Below are 22,093 nucleotides of genomic sequence, written 5' to 3'. Positions count from 1 at the left end.
GCTCTGTGCACCAAAGCCCTCTGCGGCAGCCAAGCCACACGCAGGCACTGCTCATTATGCTGTTTTCTAGGGCACAGAGGGGCTACACCTTGCTCCTACAGACCCCTTGTCTCAGTGCCTCATTGTTTCTGCTTTTCCAGGTGAACCACACCACCGTTTTCATCAACAGACCCGGGCACGGTAGCGGCGCTGATCTCCCGTGTTTGCATTAAGCACCCCGTTGGCAGCATCTCTCTGTGCACAGCACGGAGCATTTGGGGAGACGGGTATCAGTTCCTAGGCACGTTCGTCAGGTTCACGGTCCTGATCCTTATCAGGTGCCACGATCCTCACTATGTTTTCTCACTGTTTTGTCATTCACAGCAGCTCAGAGGGGCATAAAAATGTGCCAGGCACTGGAAGGGGTACTTTGCACTCACTGCATGGTGGGGCCACCACGTAGTGCAGTGAGGGTTATCATCTCTGTGTCCCAACCGATTCACACTGGTAGAAAAGCCAACCCCAGCAGGGAAAATGAACGGATGGATAACCACCTGCTGAATAGGAAAATGCTGAGACAACTAGGTGTTATGGCAATTCGTATCCTTTCTTTGATCTCAGCTATATCTTTGTACTGCATATAGAAAGCAAAGAGAAGAACAACAAACCTTTCTGCAAAGCCAGTGACCCTCAAATTCATTTTCCTGCTCTGTAACAGGAACAAAGGATCGAACCCCAGTCTGCATTAATGAAAAAACAAACAAAAGCAGAAGTTCATTAGTGATGAAAGTTGCATTTCCAGCCAATTATTTATTTGCTTTTGCCTCTAAAGAGCCTATCTATGCATTGCATAGGAGCCTGTTGGAAGCACCTCCAGTAAAAGTCTTTGGTCAATTTGTTTAAACTCTTATCACAATAAACAGCAGGATTAAACAGCATATCATCCACTTGGCCTCATCACCATCTCCTCGCTTGTTCCCATGTCAAAATCTGGAAAAACTCATCACCCTCGCAGTTTGTCCCAGAGCTCAGCAGATTCAGGCCCTGTTAGTCCATGACTAAAAACAAGTTCAGAAGAAAGGCCCTGGGAGGATGGTCCACCTGCAGCCCTCCAAAGACTGGAGTGAGCACAGATAGAGCCCTTAGACAGACTCTTAGCTCTCAGTCCTGAACTCAGAGGGGATTTCCAGGATCTGAAGAGTTCAAGTGACTTACGCTCAACCTTTTAGTTCTACTATACCCACTCCACTCTTGCAAGTTGCTTGGCCTTCAGGCAAAATCACTTCAGTTTTGTTCCACACGAGTCCTGCAAACAGCTTGGCATGGGTGCCGAAAGGGTGACGACATCAGCCAGCTGAGGAACTGCAATTTCGGCGTCCTTCCAGCTCCTGCTACTGATTCAAGGTACTCATTGAACAAGGAAGGTGCAAAGTACCTCTGTGTGATTTGGTAGCCATTGATGGCATATACCAGTCCACTATTTTGTCTCTATCAACAGACAAATCTTCTTTAGAAGCTCTATAGATCTACACCTCCACATCTCAGCCTATGGAAAATACCTTCATGTTATTACCGTCACCCTTGCATCCCCCTTGTTATTTATGGCTGGTGTTAAGCTATGCACTCACTGTAAGCCCTTGCATGTGTGGGAGTCCCTAGTGCACACAGTGCATCTGCGTGCATTATTTTAAGCCTGGAAAGAACCGAGTGACATGGGGCTTTTTTTCTGGCAGAAGCTGTACTAGCCAGAGCTGCATCAATAACAGAGTACTGACTAACAAGCAAGGCACTCTGAAGGCACTAATTAGGCCAAGCAATCACAAACTTTTATTTTTCTATCACATCACGTACATCCTGCAAGATAGAGACACATGAGGAGTCATACAAAGTGCAATCAGATCTGCTGTTTGTAGCGTCCCAGGGAAAGGTGATGGCTAAAGGTATCAGATGGAGCTTGGGACCTACCGCTTTCCATACTGCTGCAAACCATCTGTGCCATTCCATCTCTGTGAGACAGCGGTCACCGGGGCTGTTAGTGTCCCCCAAAGTTAATGGCATGACTGAAAAGAAAAGTTGGGTCTCCACTAACTCTGTGCTTTCTCTCTCATTTCCCCTTAGGTTTCCCAAAAGCTAAACACTGCATCCAGCTAATTTGCACTGGGTCCTTCCCCCAGTACATCCCTGGCCACTCCAGTGTCCTGTGCTACACAGGAGGGGACATGGCTTGTCCAGACAACCCGAGAGGCTGCAACAGGGTTCAGCACACACACTGATATTGCTAAGGTCAGCTTTTGTGGGGACGGAGGGTTTCGTGGGGCGCAGCCACACAGCTCCCCCACGAGCCGTCCTGCCTTCCCAAGCACCTCCACAGCAGGCATTAGCTCTCTGTTAAATTCCCCTTTCAAGGTAAAGACACAAGATGACTGCTGAGGGGTCAATGATGTTTTCCAGCTCAGAAACCACACTTCCTCCCAGGATCCTTCCTCCTGTTATCCAGGATAACAAATGGCTCTAACTACTCTGGGTCAAACATTCAGCAAAGATTCAGGTGTTTGCTGCTCTGAATACACATTGTAATAGAGAAAAATTGTTCAAGTTTGGTTGTTTGCTGCAGGCTGAAAACTGTTCAGGAACATACATTTAAACTTAATAAGCTAACTCTGGGCAAAAAGCAGAACACCACAGCTGTTCTGCTAAAGACACCAAAAAAACCTCCTCACAATGTGGTTTTAAGAAATTGAGGAAGAAAACACAGAGGAAACCAGAAGTTTAAGATGGGTATTGCTTACATTACAAGCTTTTGCTCCTCCCCTCCCCCTGTTTTTTTTCCCTCCTATCTGGGAGCCGATACCTTCTCCACCTGCATCCTCCTGAAAACAGGAAAAAAATACCCAAACCCTTGCCTTGCAGTCCTACACCCCAGAAGGCAGACATCAGATGATTTCAGAACAGGGCGTTACAAACCATTTTGCAAAGGGGCAACCGGTAAGATGCTCTAACCAGGAAGACAGGAAGGAGTCTAATCTGAAAAATCACGTAGGCACCTGAAACATAGAAGACACATGCCCAAATCTTAAAGCCAAATGCTCTCACCATCAGCTGGTATGATGCATGATTTTGTACCTGAGGTGGTCATGGACTAAGTTAATACTTGTGTGTTTTCTTCACTGAGCTAGTAAAACTCCCCCTAAGGAGACAAAGCCTTAGGCTTTGTCTAGTGACCTTCCTTCCCTAGTGACCCTCAAGAATTGTCATATGTAACTCACCTTATTCATTGCTGGCTTATAGTCAGCAAAATTTTGATCAGTATTTCAACAGGCCCACATCCACACAGGAGCTGTGATGGAGCACAAGATTCAGTTTTTAGGACACTGGTCAATGTAACAGAATCCACAGCAGAGAGGTACCTCCAAGATCTCGCAAAATTGGGCTTGTCTCCCTTTCACATCCTGTATCTCCTGATACTGAGCAGTCAGAAGAGTAAGCCCTTGAAATAAGACCAAACCCAGGCTTTTTCCTTTAAATATGATTCAAAAAATAAAACAAAAAAAATCAAAGCAAATCCTTCTCAAAATAGCCAAGATCTGAGCAACTGCTAAGTTACTGTATACAAGGGAAAAGGAGAGAAGGAGTAGAAGGGCTGTAGTTCTTTCCTTCCAACTGTATTTTGAAGGAAATCAGAGGCGTTGCTTCTGTACCACTCACAAAGCCCAGTCAACACGGCATACAGAAAATGTCCATCCAGCTGGATTTTTTTTAATGGCTCAGAAAGGGATGTACAGTCTGCAAGTCCTAAGAGGAGCTTTTGTATTATGAGTGGGCCCACAACCATGTGACTTTCAGTCAGCAGAAATTAAGGAATGAGTGGGACATTAAGCACCGCACATTAGCCATCTCCCAGACTAGGAGCAGCTGAGCAAGGAGTTGGAGAAACTAAACTGACAATTTTATGGTGCTGCTCTTTACAAAATACTCATTCGGAGACATGAGATGCAAATGAACAACCTGTCTCCACCACATCCAAGAGATGATGATGGTGCATACCAAAGGTCTGTGAGAAATTCCCTATATTCATCCTATGCATCTATATAACACTCTGCTCACTTCTTGAACTTTCCAACAGCAAAACTCCACTTTAAGACAAGATGCACATTGCTTTTATTAATTACACCATAAATAATAGTTTCTGCAACATCATATTTTTCAGTTTCTGAATCTATATCCGAAGAAAGTTCCGAAGTTTGGGGAATACTTTCAGTGCATTCTGTGTAGTCACTTCTATAACTTCTTCAACTGGAATTCCTTTAATTTTGGCAATATATTCTGCAGCGATGTAAATATTTTTTGGTTCATTTCTCACCTGAAAACAAACAAACCCAGACCAAATTACAGATCCCTACAGATCACACGTGTTTCAGATTCACTACTTCCTGACACAACTTCAGTCACATTGTGCCATGTGTGCCAGAGAAATTACATGTATCTATTCTTCTTGGATTATTTTCCCCTTTGCCCATTCCTGGAATTTCTTCTCCTTCCCCTGCCTCAGGAACACTGACTTGTTCACCTCAAAATTTTCACTTGGCAACCTCTTTCGTCCCTTGTACTCATGCTTAGACTACTTCACTCTCCGGTGCCAGTAACTCACCTCCATAAGGTGTGGGTTTAGATATACATACATAGAAGTGCCTCCCTTCTATCATTTACCTGTTTTTCAGGCCCCAGAGCAGGAGAGTCAGTTTCCAAGCACATACTTTCCAGAGGTAACAGTTTCACAAGCTTCTGCTTCTTGAAGAAAATAAGACAGCTATTAAATGCTTTATGCACTTAGACCTGTGGGAAAAAATGTATGAAGAGAGGATATCCTCTGCATTTAAAAGCAATGTCAAAAGACTGGTGCCACTGTCTGCATTTTATCAACAATTTCAGAATGGAAGCAAGAATACCAGGAGCTGCTCAAGAAGTCCCTTCAAAATAGTCTCTTCCTGTTTTCTAAACATCTGAAGTACTATTATCTAAACAGTGAATCCATTGTTATTTATTAAATCATGTAGTTATATTGCACAAAATACCCTATATTTAGAGTTGCCAATGCAATTTTAATTTGCTGTTTTTCTGTATATATATTTGCGTACCTTTTTCCCATCTCTGCTTTTACCCCTCAACCCCAGTTTGCTTTCCTTTCTCCAAGTTCCTAACCTCATCCCCATCTATATCCATCCCTTACACCCTCTCCACTTGAATCGTGCCTTTTCCTTTCTTACGTTTCCTGAGCTTATCACAGAAAGCAATGATGGTGCAGGATGGAAACAGACTGCTACCCCAAAATAAAAAGTTAGCATAGCTTGCGGCAGCCCAGAGTAGAAATTAAAAGAGCAGTCTCACCAAATCAAGGGCTGAGCCTGAGCAATGATGTCTTTAAGCAATTTAAAGATACAAGGTGCGCCCTGCTTCTTTGCTGGGCGCACCTTGTGATAATCACAATTTTTCAAAGGTCTGTAACTTAGCGAATTGTGAGCAGATTTCCTTTTGAACAGAAAGTGTCATACCACTGAGATAGAAACTAGTCCTTTTCCATGTGTCATGTCCCTACTCCAAAACAGTACAGTGACAGAACCTTCCAAAGAAGAGTTCACCAAAAACCGCATTAAAATGACAAAAAAATGCCTATTTTCTTAACCCTTTTTTCTCAGGAATAGCTGAACTGTTTTAGCCAAAATTTCCCCCCAAAAGTCTAGCTAAAGGCAAAAGCCCCAGGTAGAAATTTAGCCAAAGTAAAAATGTGCCATGCTGTAAGCAACTGAAACTTCTATTGAGAGGTGTCAGGTGACAGCAACCGTATGCAAGTACTGCTAGTCCCACTTCAAACTGTACAGGCTTAAAAAACAAGCATATTTTTGAGCTGCACAGTGAAAACAGTCATGTTTGCCGTCATGATAAGCTGTCAGCTATTACATGCAATCCCCAAGCACCAAGAAGGAGCAAACCCCTTTAAACTTTACCTGTTCGCTCCTTATAATGGAAGGAGGAATGGAGAAGAAGTATCCAGCTTTCACCCCTTCCATTGCTACAGATGGCTTCCCATCAAATGCATGGAGCAACACCTTTGTAGCACCTCAGAGAAAAGCAGCAAACCAAATCGTTAGCGGTGTTTACTGTAGGTCTGCGATGTCAGCTTCCAATGGGACCTCGGTCCCGTAAAGAATGAATACAGAATCTCTGCACTGTTCCTCCCAAGTTTCATGTACGCAGAATGATGTGAGGACATGGCACAACTGAAGAAATTCTGTTGACAAAAGCCATGATGGAGAAAATGCATTAAAGACATACCTTGTTCCTTTAAGAGATTAATGGTTGGTCTTCCAGCTGAGCGGGAATGAACATTTCTGCACAGCAAGGAGAGGCCCGGCATTAGGAAATTCAGTAAAATACTTATTTTTTTGTAAACACAAACAAACTAACAGCAGCTTGGGAAGAAAATAATTAATCTGTATTACACCTTTTATCAGGAAAAAAATCTAGAGATGTATATATGAATCATTTTAGCTACAATGAAGATATAGGAACAACATAGCAAAGACAGGACACAGAAGACCACTGTATTCAAGTGCAAACATAGGGAAAATTGTTTAATTAAATCCCAAACAGGAGGCTGACAGGACACTAATGCCAGTTTAATCCATGTAAGAAAAGTTCTATGGGCTCTTAGTAACTCTAAATGCTGGGAAATATTTCCACATGTTACTGAGATCTGGCAAATTCTCCTACTAGTATAAACAAAACCTACAAAGGCAAATCCAGTCTTCTTGCTAACTCAATCTGCTTGATCAAAACCTGTCTTTGTCCTTCCTTCTGTTCATCCGTGCTGGCAAATCTGGGAGTGAAATCTAGTCCAACCTACAGTACAAGAAGAAAAGTGAAAAACGTTTTACAGACCTAACACTTGACTAAACCACAATATCATATATAAAGGCAAAAAAATGCTTCAAAACTGCAAGGCATTTCAAAATATATATACTAGACTGCAATTAAAATGAGCTCAACTGTAGCTTAACTCAGAAAGGAAACCATTCTCAACCATAAGCTTTTCAACTATGAAAGCATTTGTGAGCAGATAATTACTAACAAGTGTATTTAACATTTTAATCTCTAACTGGCTTTCTGGGGTTTTATATTCTATTGAATATTATCTCAGATTAAATCTCAAATCTGGATCTCCAATACAAGTAAAATTTCTGACCTGAACCTGTAGCTTTAGTCCTATCTCTAGCAAAAATTACTCATTAATTCTATACTTTTTTGATTTAAACATGTTCAGGCAAAATTTAAAGTTTGTCAAAGCAGCCCCATTCACAGTTACACCATCCAAAGTCTCTGATATACAGTACAAGTACAACATGGCAAGTTTAGCTACAAAACTCTGGCAATAACTGCTTTTTCTGCAGCCAGTGCAGAACCAGCCATAAGTCCCTCCGGTACCAACACACAAAAGAGGCAGACTCTACCCTAAAGCTTTCAAGCCTCAATTAGTTTATAAACAAATTTAAGACAGGAGACAGCACATGGATACAGACAGATGAGGGATCACAAGAAAAAAAGACTGTACAAGTTGGTGAGGTGTACTGAAATCGTAGCTTAGCCTAACTTCGTCAGGGAAGGATCAGGGAAGGAAGAATCTGAATGAGAATAACAATGTGACTCAACACTTCACTGCATCAGAGAATAGGTCAAAGGACACTTGCATATAAGACGATATAGCATAATTATGCAATTCTTCCTACTAAATCCACCAGCATAAATGCCATTTATTTCCTAATAATGATAATGAAGGAAAAGAGGGAATCAGGCAAATCTATGAAGAAAAGCACATTAAGAGAATTACAAATCAGACTTAGCACTTCAGTTCAGACTGATAGCAATACTTATTGCAGACACAAAACTAAGTATTCACCAAGTTTCTGTAATTCTGGTGACAGATGCTGCCGAAGCCATAGCATTTAAACAAGTTATGGAATTCTACTTACTTCTCCAATCCCCACCAATTTATCTTTGTAGAGTTCTATAAGCGGCAATGCAGCATCCAGATCCTGCAAGAACAAATTAAAGATGCAACCCTTGCTGCCCTTACAAGATGAAAGGGGTACGAACTCAGCATTCTGATTAAATTGGAGTTTCCTTCATTGTTCTTAAATTCTGTACCTTAAAACTTGCTATTACTGTGAGTTGTGTGGTCAGACAGATTTTAGAAACCTGGAGGATTTCCCTTCTTTACTTAACGGTCCTTAATTTCAAGTTACCTTTCCACAGGAGCAGAAGAGATAATTAAAACGAGGCCCATAAAAAGCCTGGTAACATTAAATGGCTGCAGACAGCTCTCCAAGTTTTTCAGGCTAAGGGCATGAGCGGTTGCCTTCCACTTCACATGCTAACAAAGGGACATCTGCAAACACACACATGTGCTGTTCGCTGTAAGCAAAGCACTCACGTGGGATTTCTAAAACTCTTTCACTGCAGTAATATGGCCAGATGACTCTAGTGAACAATTCTGCTTTAGGACTAACATGGACAAATGGATGTGCTAAGAGACCGTGGGATTTGGTCCACTGGGTCTTCTGTATTACAGAAGCGCAGAAAAATCACTGGGCAGATCCGAAGTTAAATCAGGCAGATCGGAGCATCCCGTTGTCTGCCCCGAGCAGTCCCAGCAGTATTTTATAGCTGCGCTAATCTAACTTGCCTGCGTTTTACCTTCAAAGTAACACTGCGCTGCTCCTCTGGCGAAACCTCTTGAACGGGGTGAACTCCCAGGCACGGCAAAACAAACCCTGGGAATCTAGACACGGAACAGACATCAGTAGTGTGAGAGACCACAGAAAAAGCGAGTTTAACATCAAAAAGAATGGCGGGCCTGACCAAGGGGGCAGCGCGTCCCCCGTCAGCTCCAACGCCGCCAGTCGCTCCCGCCAAGGCGCGGACCCCGCGACCGTGAGGTGGGCGCCGGGCCCTCCCGCCGGCCTCGCACCTCTCCGACAGCGCCACGACGCTCCGGAACTCCCCCGCCTGCTCCGACACCACCACCAGCGCCAACACCGCCGCCTGCAGCAGACAGAAACCCCCGCCCCGCTGAGGCGAGGCCGGGCCGGGCGGTGGGGCCGGGGAGGAGTGGGGAGAGGGTCGCTACCAGCCGACTGACCTGCTCCGCCGCCCGCACCACGGCCGCCACGTCCTGCAAGAGACACGCACCGCCTTAGTGCCGGGGCCACGCCGCCGCCGCCACCCCCCGCCCGCCCCTCCGCGCCTCACCGTCTGGAAGCAGGGCGCGGCGAGGTGGCAGTGGCAGTCCACCGACCCCGCCATCACCGCCATTACCGTGCCCAGGACTGAGGGGAAAGGGAGGGGAGGCCGCGGGTTCCGCTTCCGGGCCGGCATTTTGCCTGCGTCCGAGGCGGGAAATGGCGGCTGGCCCGGCGCCGCCGTTGTTGCCGCCGCTGCTGCCGCCTGGGGAGGTGGGCGCGGAGCCGCCGCTCAGCCCGGCCACCGCCGCCGCCCGGCGGGACCCGCGGGTGCGGTGCTGCTCGCGGCGCAGCCTGGGCGAGGTGATGGGGCTCTGCGCGCCCTTCGTGCGGGCCCTGGCCCAGGGGCAGCCGGGCGGACCCGCCGCCGCGGGAGACGCGCTCTGGGTGAGGCTGAGGGGGGAGCGGGGCGCAGGGAAGGCCCGGCGCTACTGGGTCTCGTCTCTGACCTCTTGTGCCCGCTCCTGCCAGGGGCCCGGCATAAAGCTGAGGCACCCCATGGTGTCAGCCCTTAGCTTAGCGGGTTTATGTAGCTGTTTCCCCCGAGGTGGCCAACCCGGGCAGGGCGGCGAGGCAGGAGGGGCCTTCCCAGCTGCCGATATTGCGTGCCCGTGCCTGAAGGATGGCTTCTCAAGCTCTCCCGTGTCTTGCAGAACTTCGAAACAGCGGTGCGGGAGAACGTGACCATTAATGGGCAGCCCTGGGAGGAGACTTCGGATGACTCCGAGCTGCAGAGTGGTATGCGTTGGTTTCCATTAATTTCCTGCTGGGGGGGGTTGTTTTGGTTTCTGCATGTGATATTTTTAATTGGGCAGTTTTTCCCCCACCTGTCTGCGGCGGTAAGGATGCTTACAGAGCAAGGAAGGTCAAACTCCAGCTCGGAGTGCCCATGTAAAGATCTGAAGCGCTGTGCTGCGGGAGTATGATTCTTGCAGAGCAGTGTTCATAAACGAAAAGAAGGGTAACCAAGTCGTGTAGGGACCTGTATCCAAGAGAAAAGGGAAGGTGAAAGTGCTTTATCTGAAGGACCATTGCTTGTTTGACACTTCTGAAAGATCCTCATAGATCTTGAGGCAGCTCACTAGTCAGCTGTCACTAGTATGGTGCCTACCTACCTTAAAGTATCTGCTCTTGACTACTAGAGAAAAGTAGCTTAGAGATTCCTAAAGTGTCTGATACTAAGATGGGAAAAGTAAAAGTTTAGCTAAGTTTAATGGCAGCTGTCTTGCTGGAAAGTTTACACCAAGCTTTTAGAAAGTTGTTATTTCAAAGCAAGATTTTTTCATTCAGGAGGTTAGGAAGGAGTGTGTTCTGTTTCATCAGCTTCTCTTATCAGAATAAAGGGAGTATGCCACATTTAATGGAATAGGATAAGGTGATCTATTTTTAAAGCTAGAACACTGCAACAGGATCCAAGTCCGGAGGCTTCCCACCCTCTCTGGGCAGTCAGTTTCTGTGTTTGACTGCCCTGATGGTGAAAATTCTCTTTCTTGTGGCCTCTTGGAATTTCCTTTACTGTAACGTATCTGTTGCCTCTCATCCTTTTGCTGCGCACCTCTGAGAAGAGCCTGCTTCTGTCCTCTATAGGACCACCCTTCAGGTAGCTGAGGGTAGCAGTTAAATTACCCCCTAGCCTTCTCTTCTCCAGGCTGAACAAACCCAGCTCCCTCAGCTGCTTCTCATACATCGTGTACTCTGGATGCCAACCCTCTCCCACTGGAATTGCTCCAGTACTCACTGACAGTGTCCCAGAACATCCAAGCTAGGATGTTATGGTCTAGGTAGGTGAGAATCCCATCTGGATCATTGAGCTCAGAGGGTAGTTTTTAATGGTTCATACTTTTACCTCAGGGCTGATTACAAGCAGAGTTCCTCAAGTATCTGTTCTGGGACCCATTCTGTTTAATGTCTTTATCCGTGACCATGGAGGAGGAGATGGAAGGTGCCTTCACCCAATTTGCAACTGATGTCAACCAGGGTGGCATGCAGTGAATATGGTCAAGGGCAGGCCCATTCAGGGGAATGTAAACAGGCTGGAGAAATGCATCTGTGGGAATCTCTTGAAATTCCGCAGGGACAAAAAACAAAGCCCTAAATCTGGGAAGGGATGACCCCCTACAGGGGTACAGGATGAAAAGGACCTGTGGGTCCTGGTGGGCTAACCCTGAGCCAGCCTAGTATATTGTGTTAACAGGAGTGTAGTCAGTAGATCCAAGGAAGTGGTTATTTGCCTTTGCACTTACTAGAGCACATCTGGAGTAGTGCACTCATCTTTGGGCTCCCCAGTATAGGGAAAATGTTGATAAACTGGAGTGAGTTCATCAGAGGCTGCCAAGATGGCCAGGGCACTGGAGAACTTGCCCTGTGAGTTGAGACAGAAGGAACTGGGCTTGTTTAGCCCAGAGAAGACAAGCCAGCCTTCCAATACCTACGAGGAGGTTACTGAAAATATGGAGCCAGGGTATTTATTGAGGTGCACAGAGGCAAGGGTCCTAAATTCAAGGGGGAGGTTCTGTCTTGATGTAAGGAAGTAATAATTCACTATTAGGATAACTGAGCATTGGAAAAGGTTGCCCAAAGAGCTTGTGTAGCCTCCAGCACTGGAGGCTTCCAGGAGCCAACTGGATGAAAGTCCTGAGCAACCGGGTTTGAACTGGGTGTTGACCCTGCTGTGAGCAGGAGGCTTGAGTCAGGAGAGACCTCCTTAGGGCCCTTCCAGCCTGAGTAGTTTTGTGCTAGGGACATTGGCCAAGATCTCTTCTAATCAAGACACCCTAGTAGTATGTCTGTTGCTACTACTTAAGCTACAAATTAAGTAAATGTCTATAATTATTGCTCTATAGTCATATATTTATGTGTAATATATACAATATTTTAATAATTATTGTCTTTTGAGTAATAGTAGTGGAGATTCTTGGTAGTCTGGTGTCCAAAAAAAATTCCAGTGCAATTAATTTGCTTGCCTGTGTTAGCATTAGATGTTCTTTGCCTGTAACTTGATGCTTTTTACAGTTGCACAAAGCCGAAAATACAGATATGTTGAACTGGCTATGGAGAAAGAGCTCCTTGAACTGTGTTTTGGTCAGGAAGCTTCTGCAGTTGTAGTTCTAGAATAATAAAACTCCAGCTCCTTTTACTACAAAGCCAAAACCACACTGGTCTCACGATGCAAAATGCTGAACTGATTCAGGCTCACTTAACTAATTCCAGTTTGTTCAAAAATTCTAAGAGGATTTCCTTAACAGGAAAACTTTGTCCAGTTGGATGTTATTTTCAGTAAGTTAGCCTTTGTCTGGACAAGTCTAACTTTATGCCAGCTGAGATACTGTCATCTTCCTACAGCTGGCATAAAGCAGGTGTAAGGACTGTATTGTACCTTTTAATTTGACATACATGTAGTCATTTGCCTATCTCTGATCCAGTGTGAGTCACCAAGTGATCAGGCATTTTGTGCCTTCAGTGTTTACGTTGACCAGTGGCTCAAGTCTTTCTATACTTAAATGATTTCATGGAGATCCTAAAACAAACAAACCAACCCATAAACTCTTAAAACCTTGATTTTGCCTTTCTGAGGCTTACAATCACCTGATTCTGCACAGATCGACCAAGAGAGGGTGCTCAAAATCCATTCTTTACCACTAGATTGAAAACATTGCATGGCTTGCAAGTTGAGCTCAAGGCGTTAGTGGGGACAGTGAATTTAAATGCTAAGGAGTTTGCAAAATTAAATTAAAAAAATAAAGCAAGGCTGTTGTCAATGTTTCAAATCTCCACCAGGGGAGAAAAATTGTAGGAGTGTGCAGATGGAATAATATAGAAATATGCGCTACCTTTCAGTTACACACAGTTAGGATATAAAATTGGTTAATTCTGTTCTCTCCTATAACTCTCAGTTTTTATAGTTTGTAATGATGGTGTGTGATGTCAGGACAGTGCAGGCATTTACTAAATTTTTAAACCAGTTTTAAAATACTATCTTAAGCTTTTGAAATTGTTAAGTTTAATTGCATTCTTGAAGAAGCTGAGTACCTGTAGTAGCGTAGCAGTAGTCAAAACACTTCTGCCAGGAGCTGAAAATATGTTCTAGGTATTTAGTCTAATCTTATGATTGGAAAAGCAAGCTATGAAAGTTAGCTCCTACCAGATACAGTCTCTTGGGCCTCGGATGTTGAAAGCAGACATGTTTTGTTGTTTTGCAAACTCCATATGACTAGTAATTACAGATGCAGGAACCGAGTTTCATTAAGGTGGCATTGTGTATTGTCAAAAATTCATAGATTAATTTTAAAATTAAACTGCCTATCTGTGCTCTATATGATATAAAATCAGTTAGGCTTCAAATTACTGTTTGGACAGTTGGTGTTTGTTTGATGCTTGTAAATCACACAGATAAACCATTTTTCTTGCTGCACCTTGCATTGCTTTTCTTTAGTTGAAAAACAAATTATCTCAAAAGATAACCATTTCTTTATGAGATTTTCTTTATAGATTCGGAGTGCATAGAGAAAAATACATTTTTGTTTTTTCCCCAGATAGTTCTCTGCCTCCCCTGTTCTCACTGGCTCCCTTACTTCAAAAGTCACTGGTCAACATCAAGTTGTGCTCCCAATTTCTGTATTACCTTGCAAAGAGATGCAAGACATATCTTTATCTTCATTGATAATCATGCGTGATTTCTTATTTCAGATCTAAAGCTGAAAGGTTTTTCCTTATAACTTTGTCTCAAATTAAAAAAAAATGTATGAGAATTCCTACAATAACTTTGTGTGTTTGTAATTTTTAGGTTCCAGCATCAAAATTCTTGAAGATCAATTTGATGAACTAATAGTAGAGACAACAACAAAGCGTAAGCAGTGGCCTAAAAAGATACTGATGCATGCTATCCAAACCATGAAAGCAGAGCAAGAGATGTTGGTGAGTAACCTAAGATTTTCAGAAAACCTTTGCATATAGCAGCTGCTGACCACATGTAACTTGAAGAAATAAATCATCAAATGTTGACCTTTAAACTCCTTCCCATAGTTGCTTTTGATTCTTTGTAATATAATGAAATTGTTTCTTTGTATTAATTTGTTCTTCAGTAAAATGAGGGTTACTACAAAGTGGTGTGACTATGAGTGAATTGGGCCTGTGACACAGTTCAGCAAGTTACTTAAGCAGATTGCTTCAGCATGATGACTCACGATTTACAAGCCAGTATACACCTATTTATCTTGTCAAATCCGGGTTTCTGAAATCCTTGGCTGACGGCTGGTTAAGGACTAAATGTTATGATACATACAGATATTATCATGTGCAGTATATGACTTTTAAAAAGATGTCTGTGTTTTCCTAAGTACTTTTGTTGAGCTAATGACTACACTGAGTAAGTACTTTCAGTAAAGGGGAAAAAAAGTAATGTGGATTAATGAATAGGTGCAGTAATTTCTCTGGTTTTTTGACACTGAGTGTAAAGTAATTACTGACATTAAACAACCCAGTCGTGTCCTTGGTTGCTACATTTCTTTCCTGCAGTTACATTAGGCCTGCCTTTTGCTTACCTGCTGATTAATTAGGAGTCAATTTCCTGTGGGGAGAAAGAAAAAAAGGACAAGAGGCAATGGGCACAAATGGAAATGCAGGAAATTCCATTTAACCATTTAAAAATAAAAATAAAAAAGGACTGTGAGGATAGTCAAACACTGGCACAGGTTGCCCAGCGAGACTGTGGAGCCTCCATCCTTGGAGATACTAAAAACCTGACTGGATGAGGCCCTGAGCAATCTGCTCTAGTTGGCCCTGCTTTCAGTAGGGGGTTGAACTAAACTGTCTTTAGAGGCCCTTTCCAACCTCAGTTATTCTGTGATTCTACACTAAAGAAGACAGGGATTATTTTTACAAAGTTGTTTAGAGCCTGCATTACGTTTCTGAGGACTACAACTGGCAAAAATAAGTAACTCTCTAGGTTAGCCAGGCATAGATGATATACAGTAAGTAAAAGTGCATAGGTACATATTTGTTTTAAATCTGAGATGTTTTCTAACATATATTGCCTTTTGTGATCTCTCTGTTTTGTCAATATATCAAATATGTAAAACAAACAAAAATAAACCAAAATAAAATGTGCTATTGCATAACACCAAGAATTAACAAGACCTTTTAATCTTTCTGCAAAAGGAAAACTATGTTCTACCTGAATCCCAAAGTGGATAAGTTATTTGAATGCCTCTCACGCTACCTTTTTTCTGTTGCTGACCTCTTCAAATTTTACACCGCCACAACTAGGTGATTATTTTAATTAAAAGTGTCTGCAAAATATAGAAAGTTTTTACTTTATCTCTTGTAAATGAAGTGGCTTTTTTTTCCCTCTCAGCTACTTCTGTGAAGGTACTAGTGGTTTCTCTGCTTTTGGTTGAGGAATTTTTATGTTCTTTTTTGATCCTAGTTACTCCTGTGATGCGTGTTTTCTGAGGCTTAAAGAGAAGCTATAAAGACGCGGAATTAACTGCAGTTTATCTGGAGGGAACCACTCATTTAGTGTGGTGATCTCCTTATAATTGCCAAAGCAAGAGATCATCCTGTAGGTTTTCAGTCAATACGTTCTGTTATGTTTGAGGATAATGCAAGCAATGTTTGTTCTTCTGCTTGGAGCTCTTACTGTAAACTTGCTAAGAAGATGTGCGAACTGCGAAAAATTTGCTCTGGTAAAACTACAGGGAGGAATAATTAACTTTCCTCCTGCTTGTTTTTGGTTGAAGAAGTTTGAGGGACGGCTCCTGAAGTGGAGAAAAATACTAACATGCAGATGATATGACTTAGGTTCCCATGCCTTTGCTTTGTTTCCTTCTTCCCCGGTAGTTACTTCTAATTCCACCATTAATATAACTAGCTATTAGTTGTATTCATTATTTATTATTAGTTAACTTCATGTCACAATTAACTGATGTCAAGTCACAAGACTCACAGTAGGACCAAAGAGCCAGAGAGCCTGGTCTGTGAAGGAGAGTGTTCTTATTCATGCATAAGTAATTGCAGGGCTAGAATGTAGTCATTTAAATAGTTTTCTTTTTCTTAGCTTTTTGTCTTAATGTACCCTTTGTTCGAGTTTGCTCCTCTGTGAAGGCGTACTGTTTTCGTGAATGGCTCCTTAGAAGCCAGAGCAGCTCTTTTTCCTCAGTTGTGCAGCAGGTGGCAATGCTTCTTCCAAAATGCCTGGATTTCAGTTTAGTTCTCATGTTTTAATAATTAGAATTCTGCAAACTAAAGCAGATTTTGGAGACGTGTTTGCAGTGAACTTCACTGTGCTAACCAGAACACTATTTCCAGTAACTGAGTATCTATAAACTGTACCTCTAATACATTCTTTATCTAAATAATTGCACCACCATCTCCTTGTATTAGCCTTTCTCCATTGTTCTGACTGCTATGTGTATATTAGATATCTATTAAACCAAGAGGGTATTTCAGAATTTTTCTTTTTTTGAATATGCAGAAGCTCTACCAGCCTTTTGTAACGCCAGAAGAGATAAGATCACAGCCTTCTCAAGGTAAAGATTTCGCGGGGAAGGCAACTGTACTGAGGAAACGCTGCTTACTGGCTAGCTGTAAATGTTTAAGAAGCTTTCTTTAAACTTGTTTAAAATTATTGACTTTTTAAATAATTAACTAAAAAAGCTGGAAGTTTGTCATAACTGAATGTATTGCTGCATCAGTTTGTTGTACCTATTTCTCTTCTTCTAAGTGCTGTCTGCTGCTAGGCGCTGTACTTAAAGGCAAAAGCTGGTGGCTGTGTGGGTATTGGGTAGAAATTGTCACAGAGCTACCCTCAATAGGTTTTCTTACTTCTTTCCTTCACCACTGGTGGAGGCCAGATGGGGAACTAGATGGATCGCTGACATTATACTTTGACCGTTCTTGTGCTCCTTTTACATGAATACTAGAAATGCTTCAGTCTCTCTTCCTAATCGGTCAGTTTCTTCAGGGAATTGAAAGCAGTTATGTAGTACTCAGTGATGGCAGTGTTGACTGTCCTAACTTGCAAAGTAGGCATCAAAGTTTATCCTGCCTGTGTCATTTGTAAGGGTTGATGAAGAAACAAAACTGCAAACAAAGTCCTAAGTTTGCTGCATGCTTTTGAAAGATTCCTTATACAAACTCCTTGGAACAAGGTGGTGTATTTTGCAATTGGTGATTAGGATGTACTTTTTTGAGACTGGTCTTAAGGTATTGAAAGTTTTGTCTTGCCTGTTCTTAAGTATTAAAAAATGACAGCATTTGCCAGTGCTGTTCTAAGTTGAAAAGCATGGTTACAGAACCCTCACTATGGATTACTGCACATGATGTAAAGCTGGTGTAACAAGCAGTGGTGTTAAAGTTTGAGAAGCTGAGCTTAATCTTCCAGTTCTCCCCCTGTTGATCTGACTTCACTCTAGGCATCATTTCCTCTTTGTGAACAGGAGACATTGCTTCCAGAAATGCCAGCCTGTGCAGCAAAGCAGCTAACAGGAGCAGTAAAAAGTGTCTCTTTGTATCTGGGTTTCTTTCGGTTTCTAGTGTCCAGATCTATGCATTTCTGATGTGAATTAACTCCTCCTTCTAAGTTAGTGACAGCTTGCACCATGGTATTGCCTTTTCAGGTTTGGTAATGGCAAAGTCCTAGCCAAGATAGCATAGAGTTTGTGCTGAATTTTAGTATTATGTAGTCTTTGGGAAGTTTATGTATCCCAGTTTAGCAAGTACAGTGGCCAGAAACCAAAAATGTTTAGATTACTCAATACCTTTCGTTTCCTTTTTTCATTTCCCTATGTTTTGGAAAGCCTTGAACGCTGAGGAATATAATGCTGTCCATGTCAAGCTGAACTCCTGCAGGCAAATTTCATTTAACTGTGTGTCAGTCTTCCTGTATAACTGGAATAATCCAAGTAATTATTTTTACTTAATTCCTTCCTTGCCATTTCATAGGGTCACCAGTCTTCTAATCCCAATACTCTACTGTAAGAATGCTTCATTATGGACATAGCCTTCTTTTAGAGAATGTCCATTCATAGGCCTCTCTGGTGTGTTTAAAGAGGCTGCTGTTGAACTGGTTTTCCTTCCAAACTCTGAATGATGCTGCATTTTAGCATCCGTGTTCATACATGGATTATGCATTCCTAAACCATGTCTGATCAGCACATTGGGCATGCAGGCAGACAATTGAACAAAACACCGTCTCTTGCTGCTCACTATGTTTTCAGCAAGGGATCACTGTCACCCTGCGCTAGAATACCGTGATTGAGTTAAATTATCTTCAGTAGCACTAATGAGATTGACTTCAAAGCAGAATGCTGTGTTTAACCTTGAAAGGGTTTAGGGGTGTGTGCACCATCTAACATTGTATTCTACTGCAGGCACTGGTGAAACCCTACAGAAAAATAATAGTAGTGGAGGTGAGGCTGCTTAGTTCCCAGGAGCACGCTTGCTTATCTGCTGATTTTAAGTTTTTGTTGATGGCATGGCATTGCAGACAGAATAATGGTGGAGAACATGCAAAACAGTTTTATAATAACTTAAAGAGTTTAACTCTTGAGTAAAGAATTATTATTGCTTGGAAATCAATCGTCAAAAACGTATGTTGTGTTGATGATCTTATCATATTGCTACTGCAATCAAATATATGCCATTTTCCCCCAGTATTCTGCACCTGCTGCCTGCTTTAGTGTTCCTGAAAGCTTCTTTTTCTTTCTTTTCTTATTAACCCAGCAGAATTAATGCAGTTCTTGTTGTTTACGCTTGGTTCTTTTTTTATTCGTGGTGTTAATGCTTGGTAAGTTAAGCCAGGAGAAAAATGTAGCCTTTATTGTAAAAGTTGACTTGTTGGAGCTGTAAGATTATTTTTTTCTCCTCCTTAAAATGGGTTTCCTTCATCTCATTTTCTCCACAGTTCTGTTTAGTCCCTTCTTTTGTGCATTTTTATCAAATGTAATATGAGCTTGAAAGGTTCAAAAACAATTTTTTTTTTCTTTATAACTGCTCTTTTCTTTTATGTCAAATACTGCCTTTGTATCTCATGTTTTGTATAAGCTGTAGGTTTTCTAGTGAAGAACTTTGTGGCTTGCTATAGTGGAGACTGCTAGGCACCACCACATTTTGAGTGATAAAAGAGTAATAATAGTAAGATAAAACATACAAGCTGCCATCCTTAATGTTGTAATGAAAGGGATGTGTTGTAGGTTTAAGTTTTATACAGGGACTTCACTGCTTTTCTGTCCGATTTCTAAGAAGTTGATAGCCACTATTGGGGGGAGGGAGTTACATTTCAGAAGTTTATTTGGGCTTTATGTTTTTCTATAGATGCTTACATCGCAGATCTGAAGCAGGTGACAGAAATGGCATCCAAAGAGATCAGTGGAGCAATGAAGGTAAGATCTCTGTGTGCTCCAAGAGGATATTTTTTTATTTTCTTGATCTGGTAATATGTCATGAAACAGGAGTTCTAACTCGTCTTGGTTATAGTTTTGTACAAAAGAGCCTGCGTGTGTACTTTTGAAGCAAGTACATCTTTAGGTGTGGACTGCTGAAGTTGCATCTGTAAAGCATTCCCCCTCACATGGTAGTAAGGAAGATTATCCTGTGGCTATAGGAAATATTTTTTACAGAGATTTTAGAACCTGCAGCATCTGAAAAATAAAACATCTTTTGAAGACCTGTACAGCTTCATATAGCATGTGACATTTATTACTTCAGTACCAGCTTAGACATGACCTGTGGTGTTCCTGTGATACTTATTCAGCTTAGAGATGTAATGAAGGAACATTTAAACTTGGCATACTCTTTGCATGGCTTCTAACTGCAGACCCTTGTCACTGTTCGGCTGGTAGTTCTGAGTTCCCAACCTTCACCTGCCATCCATAAGGATCATCTCTGCAGACACTGAAGCTTTTGTGCCTGTCAGAATCTAATTAACATATTTCATTCATTGTAACCATTACTTTTCCCATGTAACTTGAGATACTTGGGTTTGTTTTTGCAGTCTCTCCCAGCGCTAATAGAAAGAGCAGAAGGTTTTTCCCAAGCGTTAACTTGGCAACCAACCTTGGAACTCTGCAAGCTGCGGCAAGAAGTCTTTGCTGGTTGTAAGGCAAAGGAGGAAAACAGTGTCCAAAATTTCGTATCGCCAGGAGAAGTCACGCCAACAGATGCTGATACCAGTAAAAATCCTTATGTTTTGCTAAAAAGAAAAAAACCTGTAGATTCACCAGAAAGAAGACGCTACCCACTTCGACGGAGGAAGATTACTCTCAGCGCATGAATTTCTCATTTAGTATTTTCCGATTGGAATCTCACTTGTACTCTTGTTCAGTGTGCTCAGTCTTTTTTCTTAGAACTTTGCCTCCCCTTAATTCAGTGCTATACATGGGAGCTTCCTGAATTATTTAGTCTTTGATCCTTTTAAATATTTCTATTTTTACTGTCACACTGATGTTGTATGAAAGCCTACGCATACCAGTAGCATCTGATATCTGGCAAGTACATTTGCCAATTAACTCTCATTTTTTGCTCTTTTTTTACAGCATTTAGCTTGAGTCCTCATGCTTCTCAGAGTTTGTGCACGTGCTTTATGTATGTGGGCAGTCTTTTAGTAAACCACTAAGTGCTCATTTACATTAAGTATGTCTCTAAAGAGGTTGGAGAATGTCTAGTTCTCCCCTAATGCACCTTCATTTATTACAAGGTTGGGTGGCTATTTTTTAAATAAATAAATTAAAAAGAAATTCACACTGGAGCATATTGAAAACACCAGATTTGATATGACGTTAGTTTTTAGAAAATCCACACACAAATGTGACATTGGTCCCTGCTATTCCACCTTTCCTGAATTTAGGTCAGCTGGGCTTATTTATAGTCACATTTGTTTAAACTTGGATTTTTAGTCATTGTATGTGTTTACTTACAGTGTGCTCTTCTGAACAAGGATTCAACCGGCCACATCTTACCATCTGGTATTTCGTTTCATGTAATCCAATTATGCAGTCTGGGGGTTTCCTGGACAGTATTTCTACACATTACAGGATCTTGACTTGGGTCATGTATGCATTTGTGATGTTTGACTAAACTTTAAAGATCAGTATAGGCTACCAGTAAATGGTATTAAGTTGAGCTAGCTTACTTGGTTTTTTTCTTTACACATTAGTACCTTGGCAATTGCACAGCAGTACTAAATTGAGCATTGTGCCTTAACCATTCATAACTTTTTCTGGTTTACGATTGCATGTGCTTGCAGTAAATACTCATGTCTAGTATGTAACGTGTTCCTCACACAGTAAATGGAGGGGGTTTTTTAGAAGCTTTATTAATGAAATGTACTGTGGTAAGAAGATAGGTCCAGCTTCATGTCTGAGAGACTGAAAATTTTCAAGAAAACGTGTGACAGATTTTAGCATCATTTATTTTGTAAAGGTGAGCATCTGTACTGAGACTTTGTATATTTAATCATATGTAAATACTTGTTTCCCGTCGCTCTTGTATATACAAACGTGTGTTTTTATACAAAGTAAATTAAATCAATTAAGGAAGATCAAAGTTCCAGATAATGTTGTCAGTTCTAATCCTAGAATAGATGGTGACTGAACAGTGAATGTACTTCAGAAGACATCTGTGCTAAATTTTGGCTTGAGTAACTGAAGTAGTTCCATTTACTGCCTTTGAACTCACAACTGTTATTAATCTCAGGGCTACAAAGCATCTAATGTAAGAGCGGACAGGATATGAGAGGGACTGGAGCTGCGAAGCTGTGGAACGTGTGACTGGGATGGTTTTTCACACAGCGACTTGCTATTCTAGCTGCTTTGAGTACGCGTGCT

General features: G+C 42.1%; 2 protein-coding genes across 5 annotated transcripts; one reads left to right on the top strand and one right to left on the bottom strand.

Moving 5' to 3' along the window:
- Positions 1 to 4,113: 4,113 nt before the first annotated feature.
- On the bottom strand, positions 4,114 to 9,918 carry TATDN3 (TatD DNase domain containing 3). Of its 4 annotated transcripts, none has more exons than XM_075496401.1 (10): positions 9,722 to 9,918; positions 9,173 to 9,205; positions 9,002 to 9,075; positions 8,728 to 8,812; positions 8,004 to 8,066; positions 6,767 to 6,876; positions 6,310 to 6,365; positions 5,982 to 6,094; positions 4,687 to 4,767; positions 4,114 to 4,339 (listed from the first exon to the last, which is right to left on the bottom strand). In XM_075496401.1, exons 1-10 carry the CDS (start codon positions 9,770 to 9,772, stop codon positions 4,196 to 4,198), a joined length of 810 nt encoding a protein of 269 aa, XP_075352516.1. In that variant the 5' UTR covers positions 9,773 to 9,918; the 3' UTR covers positions 4,114 to 4,195. The 4 variants fall into 4 exon arrangements, with proteins under 4 accessions (XP_075352516.1, XP_075352515.1, XP_075352513.1 ...); XM_075496400.1 differs by lacking the exon at positions 9,722 to 9,918 and adding an exon at positions 9,349 to 9,462; XM_075496398.1 differs by lacking the exon at positions 9,722 to 9,918 and adding an exon at positions 9,283 to 9,414.
- On the top strand, positions 9,432 to 22,055 carry NSL1 (NSL1 component of MIS12 kinetochore complex). The gene is made up of 6 exons (XM_075496402.1): positions 9,432 to 9,659; positions 9,926 to 10,010; positions 14,056 to 14,186; positions 16,744 to 16,798; positions 19,584 to 19,651; positions 20,263 to 22,055. Exons 1-6 carry the CDS (start codon positions 9,432 to 9,434, stop codon positions 20,539 to 20,541), a joined length of 846 nt encoding a protein of 281 aa, XP_075352517.1. The 3' UTR covers positions 20,542 to 22,055.
- The last annotated feature ends 38 nt before the right edge of the window (positions 22,056 to 22,093 follow it).

This window comes from Mycteria americana, chromosome 3 (assembly GCF_035582795.1).
Source record: "Mycteria americana isolate JAX WOST 10 ecotype Jacksonville Zoo and Gardens chromosome 3, USCA_MyAme_1.0, whole genome shotgun sequence".
Classification (NCBI taxonomy): Eukaryota; Metazoa; Chordata; class Aves; order Ciconiiformes; family Ciconiidae; genus Mycteria; species Mycteria americana.
This window is presented reverse-complemented; position numbering and strand designations above follow the sequence as displayed.